At 34.5% G+C, this 20,906-nt stretch overlaps 1 protein-coding gene across 3 annotated transcripts; it reads left to right on the plus strand.

Moving 5' to 3' along the window:
- Nucleotides 1-218: 218 nt before the first annotated feature.
- On the plus strand, nucleotides 219-19,607 carry LOC128157201 (delta-like protein 1). Of its 3 annotated transcripts, XM_052819642.1 has the most exons (10): nucleotides 219-525; nucleotides 3,190-3,240; nucleotides 10,843-11,133; nucleotides 15,826-15,886; nucleotides 16,593-16,847; nucleotides 17,213-17,273; nucleotides 17,406-17,536; nucleotides 18,179-18,342; nucleotides 18,446-18,695; nucleotides 18,916-19,607. In XM_052819642.1, exons 2-10 carry the CDS (start codon nucleotides 3,193-3,195, stop codon nucleotides 19,458-19,460), a joined length of 1,806 nt encoding a protein of 601 aa, XP_052675602.1. In that variant the 5' UTR covers nucleotides 219-525; nucleotides 3,190-3,192; the 3' UTR covers nucleotides 19,461-19,607. The 3 variants fall into 3 exon arrangements, with proteins under 3 accessions (XP_052675602.1, XP_052675600.1, XP_052675603.1); XM_052819640.1 differs by lacking the exon at nucleotides 219-525 and having other exon boundaries at nucleotides 2,425-3,240; XM_052819643.1 differs by lacking the exon at nucleotides 219-525 and having other exon boundaries at nucleotides 2,427-3,240; nucleotides 18,479-18,695.
- The last annotated feature ends 1,299 nt before the right edge of the window (nucleotides 19,608-20,906 follow it).

Below are 20,906 nucleotides of genomic sequence, written 5' to 3' on the forward strand. Positions count from 1 at the left end.
TAGAATACCTGTTAGTTCAAATTCGTCCAAATTATTTTAACATAAATTTGTCCAGTTTCCTTCTTTAAAAAGTTTATTTTTTATCTATTACCCAATGCAGACATGTTACCCGGAGGAAAATGGGTGGGGCTAGAATTTGCGGTTTATGTGTCTTTTGTTCTGCATTTAATTCTTTTACAAACTTTTTTTTTCTTTTAGTAACAACACCTGGCGTGATTATAAAGAGAGAATTTAATTCAAAACTGTATCAGAAACTATCCCCGGAGAGCCAATCACACTAGACTAGGGAGGATACAGATGTTATTTGTGTGGGGGGAGAATCGGTGGCGACCACAGGTGCCCGATAAATGGCCAGGGATAACTGTAAATCGAGGCATTGTTTGCCGGGGGGAGCGACGGTCGTGTGTCGGACACAGACAGATGTCGGAGGGCGCGCGAGGTCACGAATCGGGAAAGTTCCCCCCATCGAGATTTATTGAGATCAGTGCTGGAGATACGGGTGCTTAAACACCTTTACCTGTACAGGTAAGTATATTTGCTAAATAGGAAACTTAAAATACCTAAAAAAAAACGAGAAATAAAAAATTAAAATACAAAACAAAAAATGAAGTAGTCTTTCTGCTATATTGTTCATTATAAATTTACGGGTTTGGGTATGATTAAAAAATCACTACGTTATAGTGAAACATCAAAATTTACAATATGACATTTTACCAACTTCATAAAAAATGGTATTTAATCGAAGTTTTCATAAATTATCTGCAGTCTTTTATCGTTTTGTATTTTGAAAAACGTATTCATGGTCACTGATTTTGGTCGAGATACTGTAGTGTACATTCCGCGGAAATCTTATCTAACAAACTTGTAGACACTGGCAGTCGGATCCAGCCTCTGTATCAAACCCTGCTATGATTGCTCTAGATGAGCCAAGAATCATTTGATTTAAATTACATACGTATTAAATTAAAGAAAGCGTTGTCAAATTAGATTTTGAGGTAAATAGCATCAAAAATGATGTCGTTGTCATCTTATTTCATTGTTCTCTTATCAGACAATGTTAAATACATTTCTTCTTCGTCTGCAACTAAGAATTAGCCAACTTATTGTTTAATTGAGATTTTAAAATGTCGTAATATTAGCACCAATGTTCAATTCTAGCGAAAATATGAATTTTTCGAGCCAAAAACCAAGCAATCAGCATTTATAAATTGGTTTGAATTGATAGTTGTAATCAATGTATTTCCGCCCTATTTTCTGATTTAGTTTTAGTGTTTTTAATCGTTTGTATATCATTACCAGAAGTGTAAAAAACAAAGTATCACAACTTGTCAAGTCTGCATGGTTTCGTCCTGTACCTGATGCCACAAGCACTGCTGCTTGCTTATATTTTTCTTTTGAATCATAAGAAAATATTTTTTGAAGCCTCATTTTGGAAATTGAAATTTCATGAAATGTGAGAAATATTCAATTATCGAAAATATGGACGTGTTTTGCGATTACCCCACTGAATATGAAAACAGGTGTTTCAGTTGGGAAAAATGCTTCATGCACGTTCACCATCGTAACAAGTGTTTATCCAGGAAAATAGCAGATACACATAAAATTATGACAGATACTGACATGGTTTTCAAACCTTCTGCATTCTGACAATTGCTCGCTTATCTATGGAGACCTGTAATGGGTCATAAATTTTTATCGAATTTTTTGCAAAGAAAACATCGATGAAGATAATACAAAGGCTCGTTAATCTTTGCGCGCTCGTGACGATATCCAGACGACAGGCTGTTTTCCCGCGCCGACTGATCCACCGCTTCCAGACACCCCAACAAATAAACATCTTCGCTGGAATTAATCAGAGTTGCGTTAGGAAATTTCAATAATTTGTCTGTTTGATAAATATTATGTATATATACGGAGATAAATTTTATGATTTGTGTGAAAATTAGTACGAATTATTTGGTTTTCGGGTCTTTCGTATGATTGCGAAATTGATGATACTGCACCAGTAAATCAAGCCGATCTGCAATGTCGACTTTACAACTCGACGCAGTACGAACAATGAGTGTAAATTCGGTCCTATCAAAAAACGCGTTGGCATATTCACTCCTCACAGCCAGATTAATGTTAACACCAAAAATACTTGGAATTTTTTCCATTTTTTTCTCCATTTTTTTTTTTTTTTTTTTGCTTTTTGTTTTTTTTAGTACAAGTTCCCAAAGTCCCTGAAAGTACATGTATTGGTTGTGTGGGACAAAGAGGGTGTAATCAAGCTTGCATGTTTTATTATAGATTTTAAGGTAAAAAATATACATATCTCTGAAGAAACGAACAATAAGCTTAACAGTAGAAATGCAGTCACTGTGATAAATTCGGTAGTCGACCAAAAAAAAAAGTTACAAGAAGGAAACTGCTCTCCAATAAACAGAGAAGATGTTTCTATGTTGAAATGCAATAAACAGTGTTCGGTCCGTCGAAGAAGAAAAAAAATAACAACAAAACAAATTGAGTAATCTAAACAACCGCACTGCTCTCTGACATTGTTTAGTCTCCTCAGACTCTGGATTTTTTAAGGAAAAAAAAATGAAGCATGGCAGAAGGATGTACATATCAAAACTATGTAATGGTGTGTGACAATTGGCGTTCTGTTTTACGGCCGCCAATATGCGGTTAGAGTACAAGCTCTGATGTCTGCTAGATATAGTAGGCCACCAGGCACGCAGATAATCCCCCTAACTGTACCATAAAATCTACACCAAATACCAAAAAAATCCAACAGTCAATGATTCCTGCTACGAGGGTCATCCAAAAATCGAATATCAAACGGATTTCAAAGTTTTAGCTTTACACTAAAACTGACAGCTCGGGGGTTCACGCCCTAGACTTTGACGATGCAGTGGAACTGCATGTCGCCGAACAGAGAACGCGACAGTTTTTGATTTTTTTTCCCGAAAGAATTTTATTACAAAGAGCATGCAAAGGGACGATAAGGAGGAGGCTGCGTCAAAATTCGGCAAAACTCAAGATCAGAATTAGTTCTAGCGCGTCGCTCGCTTGGCAGTTATATTATTGATGCACGCGCACGCCTGCGCGCCGGTCAGCTCTCGAGTCCGGAGATGTGTTAATATGCCAGCAGAGTTCATTTATAGAAATGATGAAACAATTAATTTACTTAAACTCCACTTTTTGTAGAAAATGGGAGGATTATATGTTGGACTAACTCTCATGCTGACTTTCAATATGGTAAGTGTACTTTTTTCAACCAAACCACATGTTTTGCCAACTAATTATTTTGTTTGTTTCTGAAACTTGATTATGTTTGTAATGCCTTGAATTTGTACATCAAAATCTTTCAAACCGTAATTTTCTTATTTTCGGAAAGTTTTTTTATCACTTGATTTAATGATTGGATATATATTTATACAAAAAACTATAATACAACTTTTAGATATAACAAGAAAAAAATTCAAAGCATCTAGAGCTACTGAAATTCTTCAAATTTAAAATCAATTTAGAGGCGTCTTGGTTCTTCATATATGATATGGTTGGGAAAATGTCTTTGCTCTACCCTTTGCGTCGCAGGATGCCTCCTTGTTTTTATATGAAGCTGAAGAATAATAGCTATGCGCTTTCCTTTTGTCGTTCCTATTTTTTTTACCGTTTCAGTGAACGTTTGGAGTCTGCTCTGTTTTTTATTCTGTTCAATTTTTTTTACTTCTGAAAATTTTGAGTACTTTCTGTTACCTCGATTAAAACTTTTTTCCGTTTTTACAACATAAATTTCGTAAGAACATAGTAAATCCCAAAAGTCCCACAAAAGAAAAAAACTTTCTGCAAACGTAAGAACAAAATCGCTCTTGCTATTGACATTCTAAGCCGTATTTTTTATACCCCATGAATGAAGCTATCGTATAAAAACTATACACCCTAATTGTCAAATGTTTGTATTAGGAGTCTGCTTTTTTTATACTTGATGTGCAATGGGTCTGTTCTGTCTTCGGCTACATGAATGGAGTTATCATCCGTTCATGGAACCCTTTAACACCTGACGGGGAAGTAGTGACGTAATCATTATCTATAATGGACAATACATGCATTCTACGCCTCTAACTAGAAGCCTATTTTATCATGTCTGCTCGATCCTTCTTCGTATCTTTTTTCTAACACCATGTTTAATGCTAACGTTATACGAAATTTTTCCAGCTGTTCGACTTGTATTTTTTAAATGTTATATTTATGAAAAGTTTTGCGGTTGGTGATTAAAATTTTTATTCCGTGTAATTAGATACAAATTACGAATAGCAGGTCTTCTTCAACGCTATCAAATTCTACTTCTTTCATTTTATGTGTGTTATGTATGAAAAGGTCGTCGTTTTTTTTTTTTGTTGAATATGCATTTTTTTTTTAATTCTATATCAACTTTCTTGTATGAGAAAGAATTTCATTTTAAATCTCTCAGAACTGTAAATGTTTAAAAAAAAAAAAAGAAGAAAGAAATAAACTGTTTAGATTTGGAGTGGAAATCGGGCAATGTTTGCGTTCTGGATATATTGCAATTTAAGTACTCATCGAAAGTTTTTAAGTATACAGATTTTATCGTTTTGATTTACCATTCTATTCGTAAAATATCTGTTAAGTAATGTGTAAAACAAATTTCCATACAAATATCTCATTATTACGAGCCTTTAATGCAGTGATTGAAGTTTGAAGACTATCTATATATGAAATGTGGAACCCATTTTACAAAAGGTCGTATATGCAAGTCGGACAAAATTAACGATGATGCACGACCGTTTTACAACTTATTGCAACCTTGCAAGTTACGCCGAAATTCGGTCGTGTGTCTACGACCTCTCAGACGGGCTATGCTAAGTTTCGATGGTTTTTTTTCAAAATTTGTAGCCGTTTCTATGGTTGATATTTTAAAAGCTAGGTCCAGGAAGTGGAACTGAGTACATCATTGCATATCATTATATCCCGCTGATGTAAGCTATGTTAACTATCAGGCAATGCAGGATTAGTTTGTTTGGATCATAAATGTAGCAAAGTCTTTATACACAAAATAAAAAATATGCTTAAAATATATGCTTGTATAACAATATATTCCAAGTGTATGTAAACACAGAAGCGGGCAACATACGATGCTTGATTTTGCAGGATGTCGATGTATCTGTATGGAGTAAAGCATGCATAGTATAGGCTTTACATGTTATATCTAACAAGCTATAGAAGAGAGACTATTAAGGAAATGGAAAATTTGACTGATTTCAGAGAAAAATATTGCTTTTCCAATCTGATATGCTTTTTAAAAAAAAACAACCTTAGAATCACGAAGGAACCTGATTTAAAATTGTGTATACATGTATTATCATAAAGTTTCATTATTGAAAACACAGAAATTTAAAAAGTCACTGATAAATTTTTCTCTATCTTGTCAATAGTTAAAAATTTTAACGGTCGATTTTTCTATGGTAAAATATATGGTAAAGTATTTACTTTACGAATGAACGAATGATCAAAATGTTGACTTATGTTGAAGAATTTTTCGTGTTCCCGCTCGCAAATCACATATAATTGCTTTGCAGCATTGCTAACCTTTTTAAATAAAAACCCTGTAATTTTCTAATAATCCGACAAGAAAACAGTGTGGCGAGTTCTTATCTGATTATATTAGAAAGAGTTTCAATATTTCGCCCAAAGTTCCGAAAAGTCATTATTTTTTTCTAATAAACGAATATACCATACCAGATGAAAAAGATTTAGATATGAAAGTCCAATGACCTAATCCTCTTTTTCTTCAGATCATTGACTGAAAAATACCTTGGTTAAAAAAAAACGTGGAACAATCTACACTTCTGTAGGAAAATTACACGTTCATTACTATAAGACCTTCTGGAAATCAAGGATTCAAGTTGTTCCCGCCTTTATCAAACTAAATAATATCAGCAGTATTTAAATTAAAACTATCTGTATCTCAATATTGAAAATTGTGCGGTAAATCCTCATAAATCTTATTTGATCCTTTATTAAGCCTCCGACTTGTAACATCACAACAACAACATATGTTATCAATAATATCTTCACAACAAATACATGCATGTGAACTAAAAACGATGAAAGTGTTGAATTTGTTTAAAGTACACGTGTATAATTCAATTGACGTTGAGACGTCATTTCTCCGACGAAACGCCGTACATAACATATAAATACTCGGCACTCACCGTCATATTGTTTGAATTTACCGGGTGGAATTTAATACAAAATTTATCTTGTTGTAAATAGTGTTATATTGTCATGTTGTAAATTTTAAATTTATAGGGTGAGTTTAAATACAAAATTTATAACGTGTTGTAAATTTTTTATGTTCACTCACCGAGTAAATTCAAAATTTACAACAAGACAAATATACTACCACCCTGAAAATTAAAAAGTAACAAAAAAGACAATATTAACAAAGAGGAATTTTCTCAGTGCCATCGGATTCTGCGAGACAGGGTTCCGGTTGTATTTCCAAACATTCGTCTTATCCTCCAACACGAAGACTGGCACGCGATGCAATGATCAGTCCCGGCTGCCTCTAATCTTTACCGGAAGTCGTCTTTACCACAAATATACCACAGTGTTGGTGACAAAGAGAAGAACCACCTGATGATTCCAAACGTAATGCATCGTTGGTTTCATTGTATTGCAAATTTATCATTGTGACCCGACCGGCGTAAATTAGATTTAAACCACCGAAAAAATTAACACGATTACTTGAGCCTCATGTTTCCTCAATATAAATCTTTCATTAACAGCCACAAACCTCATTTGCGGTCGTGGTTTGCTTCATGTCTTTTAAACCTGGATTAAAAGTATTAGTTGAAATTTCGCAGCATGGTTCGAATCCCAGGGCGGACACTTAGGTCTTTGGACGAGGCAGTTGACCTGTAATTCTCGTCCAACATTCATGATGATTCGTTTAGTATTAGCGGTATGAGCTTATACCAAAATATCAGTTCCTTTGTGAGAAGCTGTGGAAACACGGGTTAAAAAATCCCTTGTGAGAACAATGCTATTGCTTGTTAGGTAAACGAATCAATGTCGAATGAATAATACAGATATACCCGTCTTGTGAAATAATTATGAGAATGAATTAAAACTAACTTTGCAAGACTGTTTGTAATCTCTCAACAACGTTTATAATACTAACTTTTTAAAAGCATTATTCCCATTTATTAACCAAAGAAATTTTCACATAAATGCTAGGTATAAGTTGAATTTTTTCAGCATTTCCTAAAATAAAGCAGGGGTAACGTTTTTTCCAAGCGAGCTGTTAGATATCATATTTACTAAGATTATACTTTTAAAAAAAAACACGTTTTCTAAGAGGACTCTACATCCAATAGAATGTTAACTTTAATAGTCGATAAAGTAGACATTGAAGGGGCATGGTCACGATTTCGGTCAAATTATATTTTTCTGTTTGTATTATTTGGAATGCTTTAGGAGTGTATTTACTATGACCAAATTGAAATTTGAGTGTCAGTAGTAAGGTTATAAGCAAGATACAGGGCTCACAATTCTTTGTCATGTAAACAAGGCTCGTGCCCTGTTTTTGTTTACATTAGTTTAATATACCAGGAAACATTCTTTTTGAAGCTGATTTGTCTATCTTCTTATTCCTTTTAGGCATAAATAAACAGTTCCTAGTGTTTACCAAATTCGTTTTAGGTCTAAAACTGGAGTTTACACTTCAATATTCAAAACTTAAACAAAATCTTTGTTTACATAGCAAAGAAGTGTAAGCTCTGTAACTCGCTTGTAACTCAACAAATGACACTCAAATTTTGGTCGCCTATTAAAAATGCCTCGGTGAAGCATTGTAACCATTAAAATTGGAGTAATAATTTTTGACCAAAATCGTGACCATGCCCTTTTAAACAAAGCATTTAAATTATAAATACATGTACAAAGTTGAATTATTATCAAATGACATTCCCTTCAAAATTTTACCATCGCAACAAAAATCAAATTTGCATCTACTAGTTACAAGTGCTGTCGTAATACAAGAGTCAGCAGAAATCTAAAATAATAAGTATCGCACTTTTAGTAAAAAGTGTATGTTGATTAAGTGAAAGAGACATAAAAATATGATTTGAAAAACTCATCCAAAAATATTGGTGTCATTCATTGTACAACAATGGTCCTTGCTTATTCTGTTAGTGAGTTCTTTCAAATTTTCTAACGTATGTTTTAGTTAAAAACCGTCGCGTTGCCCCAGCCGGAAGAGCGTTCCCTCAGTAGTACGAGGGTTTACGTTTTGGATTTGCATCGCTTGATAAACATGGGTTAAATAAAATGTTTCGCAAAATAAATGTTTCATTGCTGAGTGCTTGGCTTTATCATTGAAAATTTCTTCGCTCCTGGAAATATGGTAAACCGAAGTGTCACGTCACAGTACATTTATTGCATAACTATTGTCCTTTCATGTAAAAAGGAATGAAAGTTTCATTATCAATTTTATATTCTATTTTTCTATTTATTATAAATCATCATTGCTCACACCTTTTAGAATTTTCCAGTATGATTTTTGGCCACTTTCCGGAATAGTAAGGTTTATTTCCTACTGTTTTAAAACACCTCTTTCTTCTCAATTTTTCAAAGAAGGAGCAAAAAGAATTGCTAATTGTCTTTAGTTTTGGAAGTTGTTCTCTTTAAGAGGGTTTGATGATCATGGTCATTTTTAGACTGTTTTGAATTTTTTTCTATAAAAAGAGTTCTATATAAAAACATAGGAAAATACCAAAAATTTAAAGATAAGTTATGTAGATTTTTCAGCTAATCAAATCATATCTTTATATTAAAGGAAGCTCTGATGGTTGATTTGGTGACCACGCATCCTCCTTAATATATGGTTAAGCATTTGAGCGAGGTACCCTCATGTTGGTTATCTCGTTATTTCAGACGCGTGTTCGATTCTTTTTCACGTAAATTGTGTTCTATATAAATTACCAAACGAATGTGTCATTTCTCTCTTAAAATCTTACTATTGCGTAGGTGTTGATACGTTTTTAAAAGATCCTACGTTGTGAATTAATCTTCAACGGCTTTGACGACGTTTCGATAAGAATAAAAAATGAATGAAATAAACAACATATAAATGAATCAATCATGTTTTTTTTTTAATTCTTTGAATTATGACATCGTTTGACGCTGGCGGTTTTTAAATACTGACAGATCTTTAATGCGCAAGCGCCCCTTTGACACAGGGCATGTAAGGTTTTAGAAGATTTTTTTTTACTTTTAACGCTGAGTGTTTCGTTAATAATATCGGGACTTGAGTCGTCACTAAGATAGCACCCATCTACACATGAAACTTAAAGAAGTGCAGTTTTCGTCGGTATTTGCACATACCACAGCAAATTGATAAATCGTAATAGCAAGATGCTAGATAGCAAAAATCATCCTTATTTGAAATTCCCATGAATCGTAAACAAATATTTTTAATTATGATATACGATATACATTAGGTAAAGTTGTATCAAATCGCAATATTGAATTGAGCGAAGTTATTTAAATATTAACTTTAAAATGATATGAAATGCATTACCTTTAATTATTTTTTAACTAATATATAAATATACCGGTGGATACAAAGGGAAGAAATATATATTTCAAGCTATATAAAGTTGCTTGAAATTTGTGGTGTCGAAATGGAAAAAGATATGATTAATAGGCATGTGTGTTACTTTTTTATTAGATATAATCAAATGCAAGTTATGTACAACAAGAAATAAATTGATTGCAGCTCTTAGTCAAAACTTCTTAATAAAAGGCGTAAATGTGAAAAAGCTATAAAGTTCTACATCACTGTAATATTTATGTGACAAATAATAATCTAAAACTCGTGCGTTTTGCCGATAATAAACGAGATTTATAACCACCCACAATGCATGTCGCAAACGCAGATACAGCAAATGAAATAATTTACCGTGTAGGACTTTCATATACATGTACAATGACAGGTCCCTGTGATATAGGTAAATAATAACTGGTCCCTAAGCTAATTAACAAAGGGAACGTCATTATTGCAGAAGTATTAGAATTATACATCTACGAATTCCTTGGAACGGAAATCGGTATCGATGGAAGCGAAATGAAACCGTGAAAAGTGAATGGAATTATTCAGATATGGTATTTATCTTAGCAATATACAATGTTTAACTTGGCAAAGCTTCACCCAAGATATACACCGCTAAACAGATAAAAAAAAGAGAACCTATTTATCATAAATTACACATATTTCACTCCAGAAACTAGCCGGCAATCTCGATTTGATACCGAGTCTATGTTAACATGCACTCTGGAGATAGGGTTGATACTATCATGTAACCAGACCTGCCGCCTGCCCGCGCTATCCATCTGCAAGTGGTATTGTGTGTATGACTTCTCCAGCATCCAGTAACCGACTGTTACAAAATTCGGTGAATTTATTGCTGGCTTGTTTTTTTTAAAGGAAAGTCAAAGAGCAAGTTCCTTTTCGATAATTATTCAAATACTTAAAGCGCGCCGATAAAATTTTGGATACAATTTCTGAGTCGGTGCAGGATGATACCATATAGGAACCGGGGCCATTATTTTGATGCACTATTTAGTTATTTGCATCCTGTGCACTGTCTGCCTTAATCCCTCCAATAATCAAGTAATTGTTATTGAAGTGCATTTTCGCCGAACATTCTATGTTATATTAATATTTTGAGTACCAAAATGGGACACATGTTGTCTTGTAGATTGATATTTAATAAGCTCGTAGCCATTGGTCTAGTCCAGCATTAACCTTTGCCAATTTTACCATTATTTCAGGTTGTAGGAACCGGTCGTTTCGAGGTTTCAATTTTGGCGTACTTCAATGAAAGTGGACGGATGGCGGGCGAATCATGTTGTTCCGGGTCACGTGATAACGATACGTGCTTATCACTTTGTCCTACCTTCCTCACTGTCTGTCTCCAACACCATTCGGCCTTTATCCCAGAATTCCCTGCGTGTACGTATGGACATGCTGTTACTCCTGTCTTCAACCGTAGTTTGACCGATGACGTCAAACCCACAAAGAATATGTACTTTATCAAAATTCCATTCCAGTTTTCTTGGCCTGTAAGTATATACGTTTTTAAATCTAAAACACGTTATCTGATCAAGTAATTATCTCATTATCGTTCTTTGCAATTGCGCTTTCGTAAGAAAAAAACCCAAATATCACAGAAAATTATAATAGACTTTTATTGCTTGCAGTAATGATGAAAAATAGCACGCTAATTTGTTTTAAGATTATTTGTATGTTTCTTCGTACACTTTTTTTTTTAAATATAACAAACAAAAGCAAAAAGCGGGCGTTCCTTGCATGACGTCATTTTTCCGGAAGAAGAAAGTCAGATCCGTGACGTGATAAGGTCGCCCCCGCCTGGCTCAATCCTATTTCCATTCATTCGAGTTCTGTATAGAGATATTACTACTATTTCTTCATGTTAACTCTCGATAAACACTATCGTACTTCAATCGAAGCAGGGGTTTTGTCGTGGCACCCAAATCTATATTTAGTAACAGATGAAGGAACTAGTTGTATAATCAGTGGGTTGGACCTAAAAAAGAGCGACGCTGCGGCATCTGGAAAGGTTCCGAAGAGCAGTAACACTGTGTGTACACACATTAAAACACGTTATTAATATTATTTATTTAAGAAGTTTATCTACTTTTTTTTTACATAATCACGGGTAGAAATCAGGGAAAAGTACAATACAGGACAGACGATAAGACTCTGCAGATAAGACCACGAACAATTTATTAGATTTTCCATCATTTCCCCGCTATTTTACGGCAAAAAAATACAACGTATGGATCAATCATAAAAAAAAAGGTTACATAGTACACAACACATTTTTAATCGTGAAAAACATTGCAGAGAATACGCAATGCACGTGTTCGCTTGTCACTAGCAATATCGTTCATGTTCTATAAACCAACCTTCATTCGCTTGCGAGAAATTTTCGCAATGTTCTCGAGAGCCTTATCGTCGCGAATAACTATCGCCGCGAACATGTCCTGAAACGTCTCTGGTATAATATTTTCAAGATAAACTATATTTTGATCGCGAAAATTACTAGTAGTCTCCAAAAAAAGAATATTACCAGTAAATCGCAAAATAAAATAATCGCAAATAAAAGTTGGTTTACATGGTTTATATGCCATTATGGTAAATTCTGTTACTCAACTAGGTCACCAATTGTCCAAAAAAAAAACCACACAAAAAAACCCAAGTTAGTCGGTTTTAAATACTGTATAGATTGCGCTATAAAATCTACATATAGTTGGACTGTGTCAATAAGACAAGCTTTTTATGTTCTATAAATATATGACAAATAATATTTGTTCATTAAAACAAAAACAAGGAAGGATTCGTTAAAATGCAGCGTTCCTTAAAGCTGCTTGGTCCGATTTTTGTGTAATTACAGTATCGAAATTTTTTCCATACAAATCATTTATCTTAGAAAGTTATGGACTTTCTCCTATTTACACCAGCAGAATCCGTCTCCTTTCAAAGTTAGAAATATTCAAAGTAAATAAAAATAATTTCTCTTTGGGAAAACGAAAAAACAAACCAAAATGCATCATGTGAATGTTTAGAAAAGGAAACCGCTTGGTTTCGTCCCCCGAATGATTGGTGTTATTCAACCCACATGCTTTGCATCGATTGTAAAGAAAGCAGACTTTGGAAATATTAGCGAACAAAACGTACACATGTTTATTTGTAATGTGTTTGATCATTTTGACCTTTATTTAAAGCGATGTCAAAGTCGTAATACAACCATACCCGTCTCGTCGTCAGGGGTGAAATTTAACATAAGGCGAAATAACGCGGTACCTTTCAATGTCGTTTGTTTTGTTAGCAAATTTTGTACGTATTTTTCTTCATTGAAATTTGGCATAATTGACGGATAAAACTACTACAATGTCTATTATTATAGATATACTAAGCATAGCCATCGTTTAAAAGCGTGCGTAAAATTTGATATAAAATCGGACCAAGCAGCTTTAAAAAGTTATAATTGTAAAGAAAAAAGTTACTGAGAACATTTGAAAGCAGAAACTATTATATAATAGCATATTGGAGAGTCCCTAGGTAACGATACAATGAGAATAAAAGAAAGGACAAAAATGTTGCTGATTTATCAAACTTGTCTACAGACTGCAAAGATAAAAATGTCAAGGTCATGACCTTGTTACTATCGGCATCAAATCTGGAGTAGATAATGAATGGCCTGATTTGAGGGGTATCTAGGGCTCATTCTCTCTACCATTGCGTGAAAAGGTTCACTTATAGATACGAAGAGATCATCTTTGGTTGAAACCGAAAACGCCCGCACCAGGGCCAGTCTGGAAAAATTCAAGGACACTCGTATCGTCAAGGGTCATTTTGAAATTTGTAACGCTATCTTCTGACCGTAACCTAATAATTACACGTGCTGGAATGTGTCTGAATGACACAAGCTCTTTATGCTTCGTGGACTAATTTCTTGCTGACTTGACGTTCAGTTTCTCTTTCGTCATCAAACGTCAAAGTTTGTGTCAGAAGTCTGAAAAGCAGGCCTATACCTGTCATGTCACGCAATTTAAGTTCAATTAATTTTCAAGCATATTTTAAAGTGATTACGTGATGGATGCGCGGTGGAGAGTTGTTTCGGCACTGTGGTGATAAATTACCGGTCGTTATCGTCTAACCAAGAAGGCAGGGAGAGATGAATTAATTGATGGTATTCGTTACATCATCTTGAAGGATAAGATAATCTAATCTGATATATTGAACGTACTAGCAATAAAAAATTCAACGGAAAAGTCAAGAACTTATCGTTCAAATTTTCATCTTAATCGCTGCAGATAAGAGGGTCAGCGTCGATCTTCTCAAGGAGTTTGTGAACGGTATACAAGATGGTCGACCTTTGCTATTATGCAATACGGATAAACCAGAAGGTGCAAAATTGTGCACCTTACGAGTGTTTTCTATAAACAATGTAATCTTTCGTCGCTTCAAGTGTTTGTAATTAGGAGAAATTAAAAAGGAGATTCCACTCAGAAAACATCAGTTATCACATGCTATAGGCCCACGCTGAATCCGTCTGTTTACAATACTGATATACATGTACGTTTAAGATGCCGTTTTATATTAATTTGTCAAGGCTTTCATCTCGGTTATCAACACTTATGCCGACAATTTTCAATATCTTTTAAAATTTGTTTTGGTAAAAGAGCTTAAAGTGTCTGAAGAATTTATATGTCTGAAGAATTTATATTTCTAGTGGAAAGGGAGGGGGGGGGGGGAGTAGTAATTCTAGCGTTACCCTTTGTGTTTTTTGTTTGTAATAACATTACGAATCAAATGTGTACTGTGTAGTCCAATACATTGCAAATGACTTATTGTGTGGTGCAAGCGCGGCTTGCATTATTTTACAAGACAGAAATAACGTTAAAATGTCAATTTTAATATTTTTTTAAACAATTGAAATTATATAACCATAAGGAATAAGAAATCTTTCTTTGAGTATTATTACATGTTGATGATCAAAAACAGTCAAGTTATGAAATATTTTCCTTGTCGGTTCCTTCGAGAAAAAATAACTGTTGAGGTATCGCAGAAAAATGAGGCCGGGTATTATATTTTTCTGCAATAATCGCAGCCGTTAATGTTCACATACATATACCAACAAGGAAATTTTTAAGAAGGTTGGATGATCATGGCCTCTTTAAACTAAATTGATCTCCTCGAGATGAAGAGTTAAGTGTAGATAAGATAAAGGAAAATGTTAATCAAAATTTTAAAGCTGATTTTTTTTTTTTACACAAAATTGTTATTTCTGGCCAAAAATGTTCAAATTTTATATATTCGGGAATATCTGATTGGTAGTGTGTTGAACAAACAGCCTTCTCAATTGTTTATATTTACATCTTTCGTTAAATTGTCTAAACATAAAAATAACATTGAATGAAAGTGATAAAATAACATATAATCGATTAGTCTGTTACTTTGATTTTATTCACAGATCAAATTCAGCTAGATAAGCCTGGATTTTGTCTATTCAGCAAGTCAGTTTACGTAACACAATGAACAACACTTTCTATAAACATATAAAAGAAAATACTCAGCTAATGTGTAAATCTAATACAATATTATCTAGATAGCAGAAGGAATGTCTGAAAATTATCAACGCTTTAAACAATAAGAGTACACATGATGATACAAAGTCCGATTCTTCCGAGAAAAATGGTATGGCAAAAAATGATTGGAATGTTCATTAAACCAATTCGCGAAATAATAAGATAAAAAGTGAAAGTCGTATTCGAATGAGAGATATAGGATTGCCTGGTTTTATTTACTTTAAACCGTAATTAGAATAGATGGTTTATACAGGATGGGTACGCGTATAGTCTCGTGCTCACATTCTGAGCACGTGCCGGAAATATCTTGCTTTCATTGTCAAATTAAAACATGAACTTTTTTCTCTTTGTAGAACAGTCTTGTTGAAATTTTTGAATGACTCGTTGATTAGATACTTTATTCTGTTTAAATTGAAATTTGAACTTTTGCCTTCGGTTTCAAACACAGTTAACAAATTACATAATATCGATGATTCACAAAGGCCTGTTTTACCCGAAAGACACGAAGACGCCCAAACATTTGGCGGATAATCCTTTTCCGCCTCTCAAGAAGTAGAATTAACAATCTTTAATTCAATTGATTCTTCAGTAAACAAACTTGAAACAAAGACTCATGGCTTTTCTTATTCTTTATTTCAGGAATCGTTTTCTCTGGTGATAGACGCATGGCAAGAACCCCAACTAAATCAATCCGCTAAAGGTAAGGTCACCGAAATACGCAACTTAACATACCACATGCGGTCTCGGGGTTTCGCTCCCAACCAAAGGTCTCCAGAAGCGCAGATGCCGTTGCATCTTAGACACATTTAGATCTGATTGTATATTTTACTGACACAATTAGTAACGAAAGAGTGAACCTGCCAACATTTATATTACCCATCATTTCTCCCCGCTCTACCGTTCTCTGTCAAACGTGGGCACCTACGGTCATAATATCCCATGCCAGAGATTCGCCATTTGCATATTTTCTTTTCACGCAACACATTTCCGTAATAAAATAGGATGATAATGTGTGTGTTCTTGAAATAAAATGCATAGAATGAACTTAAGTGTACGTGCTTAAGTGCAGGGGGAACCTTCTTCATCTTGGATAAAAAGACACTTTGGGCTGCAACTGAATCCATAACTCTTTACCCCACTGAATTCTGAAATGTAATTGATAGGTTTTAAATTCACCATATACAACGAATGCGAAATTAAACAGATCGACACTTCAATAAAATATTGGATTTTTACTGCTCAATATCTCAATAAATCGCACTGTGTTTTTGTAAAGGTTTTGCAAACTGTCTGCCTTCACAGACGATTAAAAACTGAAAAGTTAAGAAGTTTGTCTGATGCCTTATTGATACCTGCGGTAGAGAGAAAAATACCATTTATAAAAAAGTACAAAATATTTTTTTCAGATCTCTCTAATAGAATCTTACGAGACGTTGTACGAGACAAACTTACTCCTCCTTCCCTGTGGGTGAAGAGACGGACAAAGACGGCTCAGTTAGAGCTCATCTATGAGTACCGAGTAGTTTGTGACGAGTTCTACTATAGCGACACCTGTGAGCAGATTTGTAGACACAGGAACGACAACTTTGGTCACTACGTGTGCGACGAAACAGGGTCCAAAGTCTGTCTTCCAGGATGGCAGGGAGAGTTTTGTCAAGAAGGTATTGGTCGACAGTTTCTAGAAAAGACAGCAAAACCAAACACAAAATTAAAGATTAAAAAGCAGTAAATATAGTAGTATATACCAATTTAATCCAAGTAAAGTCTTTCATCTCCTTCCCATAGCGACGCATCGAAACCTGGGAAGCACATTAAAGACTCTTAAAGTTAATTAAGTTTAGCTTAAAAGAATCCAAAGGAGCGCCATGTTAAAGTTTCTGTAACTTATTCTGTCAAATTGTCAACTGAAGATGGATGAGTGCTATTTTCTTTGTTGATACTTGATTTTGAAAAAAATTGTCTGAAACAGCTTTTGATTATCTTTAGGTTTTTTTTTCAGTAAATGTTTGAATTTTTGTTATTACAGCGGTTTGCACTGAGAAGTGTAACCGTAGCCGTGGGTATTGCGACAAACCTTTTGAGTGCAGGTATGTACACTACGACTACTATACCTTGAGTCTTATTCGGAATCAAACTGAAAGCGTTTTCATAATGTTTATGAAGTAAAACAAAGTTTGAAATTTAACTTCCCTGATTGGGGTTATTTTGACTTCTTGTAGATGTCTTCTGGGCTGGACGGGGGAATCATGCGATAAGTGTATTCCTAATCCCGGTTGTGTGCACGGATTTTGTTACGAGCCGTGGCAATGCATCTGTCAGAGTGGTTGGGGTGGTAGATACTGCAACATTGGTAAGACTATTGCTAGTACAAATGCAAGTACAGGTTGATTTATTTAAACAATAAAATGCTTTCTTTGGTGATTCATTCGGGATATGAAGGTAGCGACATTGCAGAAAAATGCATAAACCACGTTAGTGATTTATGTAAACTCCAATGGTCTCTACAATGTACCTTCATAAACCGCATGAATCAATAACGGAATCATTTCTATTGTTTATGTTTACATCTTTCTTTTAACTAAATAATAAATTGATTATGAAAAAAAGGTAAAATTCACTAATTTACTGTTAAATGTACGTAAGTACGTTAGCTAAGAGAAACAGCCAAATCGTCTCCTGTGAGACTTTGAGTCTGACATCATCATGATTTTTTCGTGCAGTCCGTGATTTTTCTTAGGTCGCTGTAGGATTTCGACCAGTCGATAAACAGGCCTTGTCAATTTCAGTCCTGTCAGTTTCAGCCGCTGTAGATTTCGACCAATCCATAAACGGGGCGTGTAGATTTTAGTCTGTCCGTTTCTATAGAGCTATGAAATAACTATAAGTTTCCGTATGAAATAGAATAAAATAATACTCGGTAGACTGGGTTTTAGACACCAATGATGAGTGACATCTCTCAACGTTTTATTATTGAGTGGTTTTGTTCTTACAGACCAACATTATTGCACCAACCATCAGCCCTGCAGAAATGGCGGAACTTGTATTAACGACGCGAACAAGAATTTCACTTGCGCATGTTCGGTTGGATATACTGGTCAGAGATGCGAGAATGTGGTCTGCTATAATAGCATCTGTCAAAATGGCGGGAAATGTCAGGTATAATGATCTTATCCTCGTTTTTTTTTTTGGACAAAACTTCATTTTTGAATGAACCTTTTGATATAATTGGAAATTTCCTCATGTGTGTTATTTTGCCTAGATCTGGTATCCAAGTATTATGGCCTTATTTCAGGGAACTTCGGAAAATAATGCTTCATGCGTTTGTCCCAATGGTTTCTATGGTCAACATTGTGAATACAAGAAACATTATTGTAAAGACACAAATTGCGCCAATGCTGGCACGTGTGTTGAAGAAGCAAACGGTGTACGTTGTTTGTGTGTAGAAGGATTTGAAGGAAATTATTGCGAAAGTGAAATTGACGAATGTCGATCAAATCCTTGCAAAAACGGTAAGGCGTTCAAATATTTACAAAGCATTTAACGCACGTGGCTAATTATTTTGACTAATTTGCTAACTTCAAATAAGTTTTTACATCATTTTATAAACAAATCTTGGGTGTCTATAAAAATGAAAGCTAATCGTCGACTTTTTTCATGCCCAGACTAAACAATTGATGGCTTATCTTTTCATAAAGGCAATTGACAACAGTCTTTTCATGTCATTCCCAGGTGGCACCTGTTTGGATGGAGTCAATGATTTCATATGTCGCTGCAGGGAAAACTACATCGGTAAGACTTGTGGGATAATTATGGACCCTTGTCACGGAATCACGTGCTTAAATGGCGGCCGATGTGATATCACTGTCAGCTTCCGGGGAGAGTGCGCATGCCCAAGCGGCTTTACGGGAAAGCGTTGCGAGTCCAGCATGCAAGTTTGTGAGAGTATGCCTTGTGGAAACGGCGGCAGTTGCGTCGCCAATAAAAATAAATACAGTTGTGTTTGTTTGAAAGGTTACTATGGGGATCGCTGTGAATATTCGTCGTTCATTTGTACACCCAACTCATGTCAAAATGGTGGCATTTGCAAACAGCACAAAAACCGTACCAGTTGTATATGTCCTTCTGAATTTGTCGGAGACAGATGTGAAAGTTCAGTTATCCAGTTGGAAGAAAATTTTTCAGGGGCCTTTTCTCCGAACTCTAGTGTATCTTTTCATCCTCATTCATTGTTTACTCTATTTCTGATATTTTTAAATTTACTTATTCCCACGTGACATTTCGCATCAGACACAATGCTACCGGTGACAATTATGCCGATAATGTTTTTTATTCGGTGTTCTGGTAATGTTCCTGACATTTTTGGAGCATTTGCTGTACATTTCATTCCGTTCTGAATGCATCGATTATACATGTACTTTCGTCGCATTATGCAAGGCTGGAAGTAAAAAAAAAACGATGTCCTTGGTCGAGCGGTATGCTGATTTGTCATTCAAACCATGCAACTTAATTATCTGTCATCTCCTCCCAAAAAGTCAACGGCATCATGGAGTGTGAGATACGTGTTTAGAATGTGGATGCTGTGTGTATATATATTATGTACAGTATGACTTACAATAGAGCGAGAGAAGTTAGAATATTAAAACAATTTTCTAAGGTGGACCGATTATTGTTGATTTTTCTCGTTCTTTCTGTGTATATACATGTAAATTGTAACATTTTTGTATATATGTACATTGTAATATTTTCTCTGTTTTATACGTTGTATGAATTCTGAATATCATGGTATTTATATCTAATGATCAAAATAAATGCAATAAAGTTTGTTTCTCGGTAATACTATATCCTGGATTTTGAAGGTTTTAGGATATAGTCATTTCTTGTCGTAATTTAATTAGACAAATACGATTCATATACATAAATGAAAAAAAATCACAGTATGCATACCATATTTTCCTGAGTACTGAAATACTGTAAACAAAACTTTATTTGCGTGCGAGTAATTTTCGCGGGGTTCGCGAGAACGTTGTAGTCGCGAATATTTATCGCCGCAAAACAGTTCTCAAATGTCTTTGTCAATTTAAATAAGAAATCAACGTATATCTTGGGTTTCAAAACATCAGAACTAACAGTAGTCTAATAGATGATTTTAGATTTATTTCAATCTCTCGGTGAAAGTACATATACTTTTCATTTATATGTTATACATGTATCTTCAATGCTTGAGAACAGTAAACAATTCAAGTGTAACAGAAATTTACAGATTTATGTTCACGAGAAGAAAAATAACAATAACACACTTCATTTAGATTAAGCCGAAAACTTAATTCTTTTTTTCAGTATAAACAAAACACGATAGAATATTTACGTTAACAGTATTTTTTGGCTGTCTGTGGTGAAACTTTGTCAGGAACTTGAGTAATACGAAGTAAGAACATTGATTAACAAGGCGTATAAAGCGCCCATATAAAAAACGGACTAGGAAAGAATAGCTAAAAATCACACAAATCCATATATCTACTGTAATGGAACTGATAAAAAACCGAATCACCATCTAAACAGTTGATATCAGTTTGTCTGCGTGAATATAAGGATTTCTTTAACCTTTTAAAACTGCATTCGAACGCATTCAGTCAGCATTTGCAAAGCTTGCTAACCCTACTCACGCGTGAACAATCTAAATAAAACATTTCATACATGTATTATACTCAAGGGACCGTTAG

The sequence above is a fragment of the Crassostrea angulata genome, chromosome 7 (genome assembly GCF_025612915.1).
Source record: "Crassostrea angulata isolate pt1a10 chromosome 7, ASM2561291v2, whole genome shotgun sequence".
Classification (NCBI taxonomy): domain Eukaryota; kingdom Metazoa; phylum Mollusca; class Bivalvia; order Ostreida; family Ostreidae; genus Magallana; species Magallana angulata.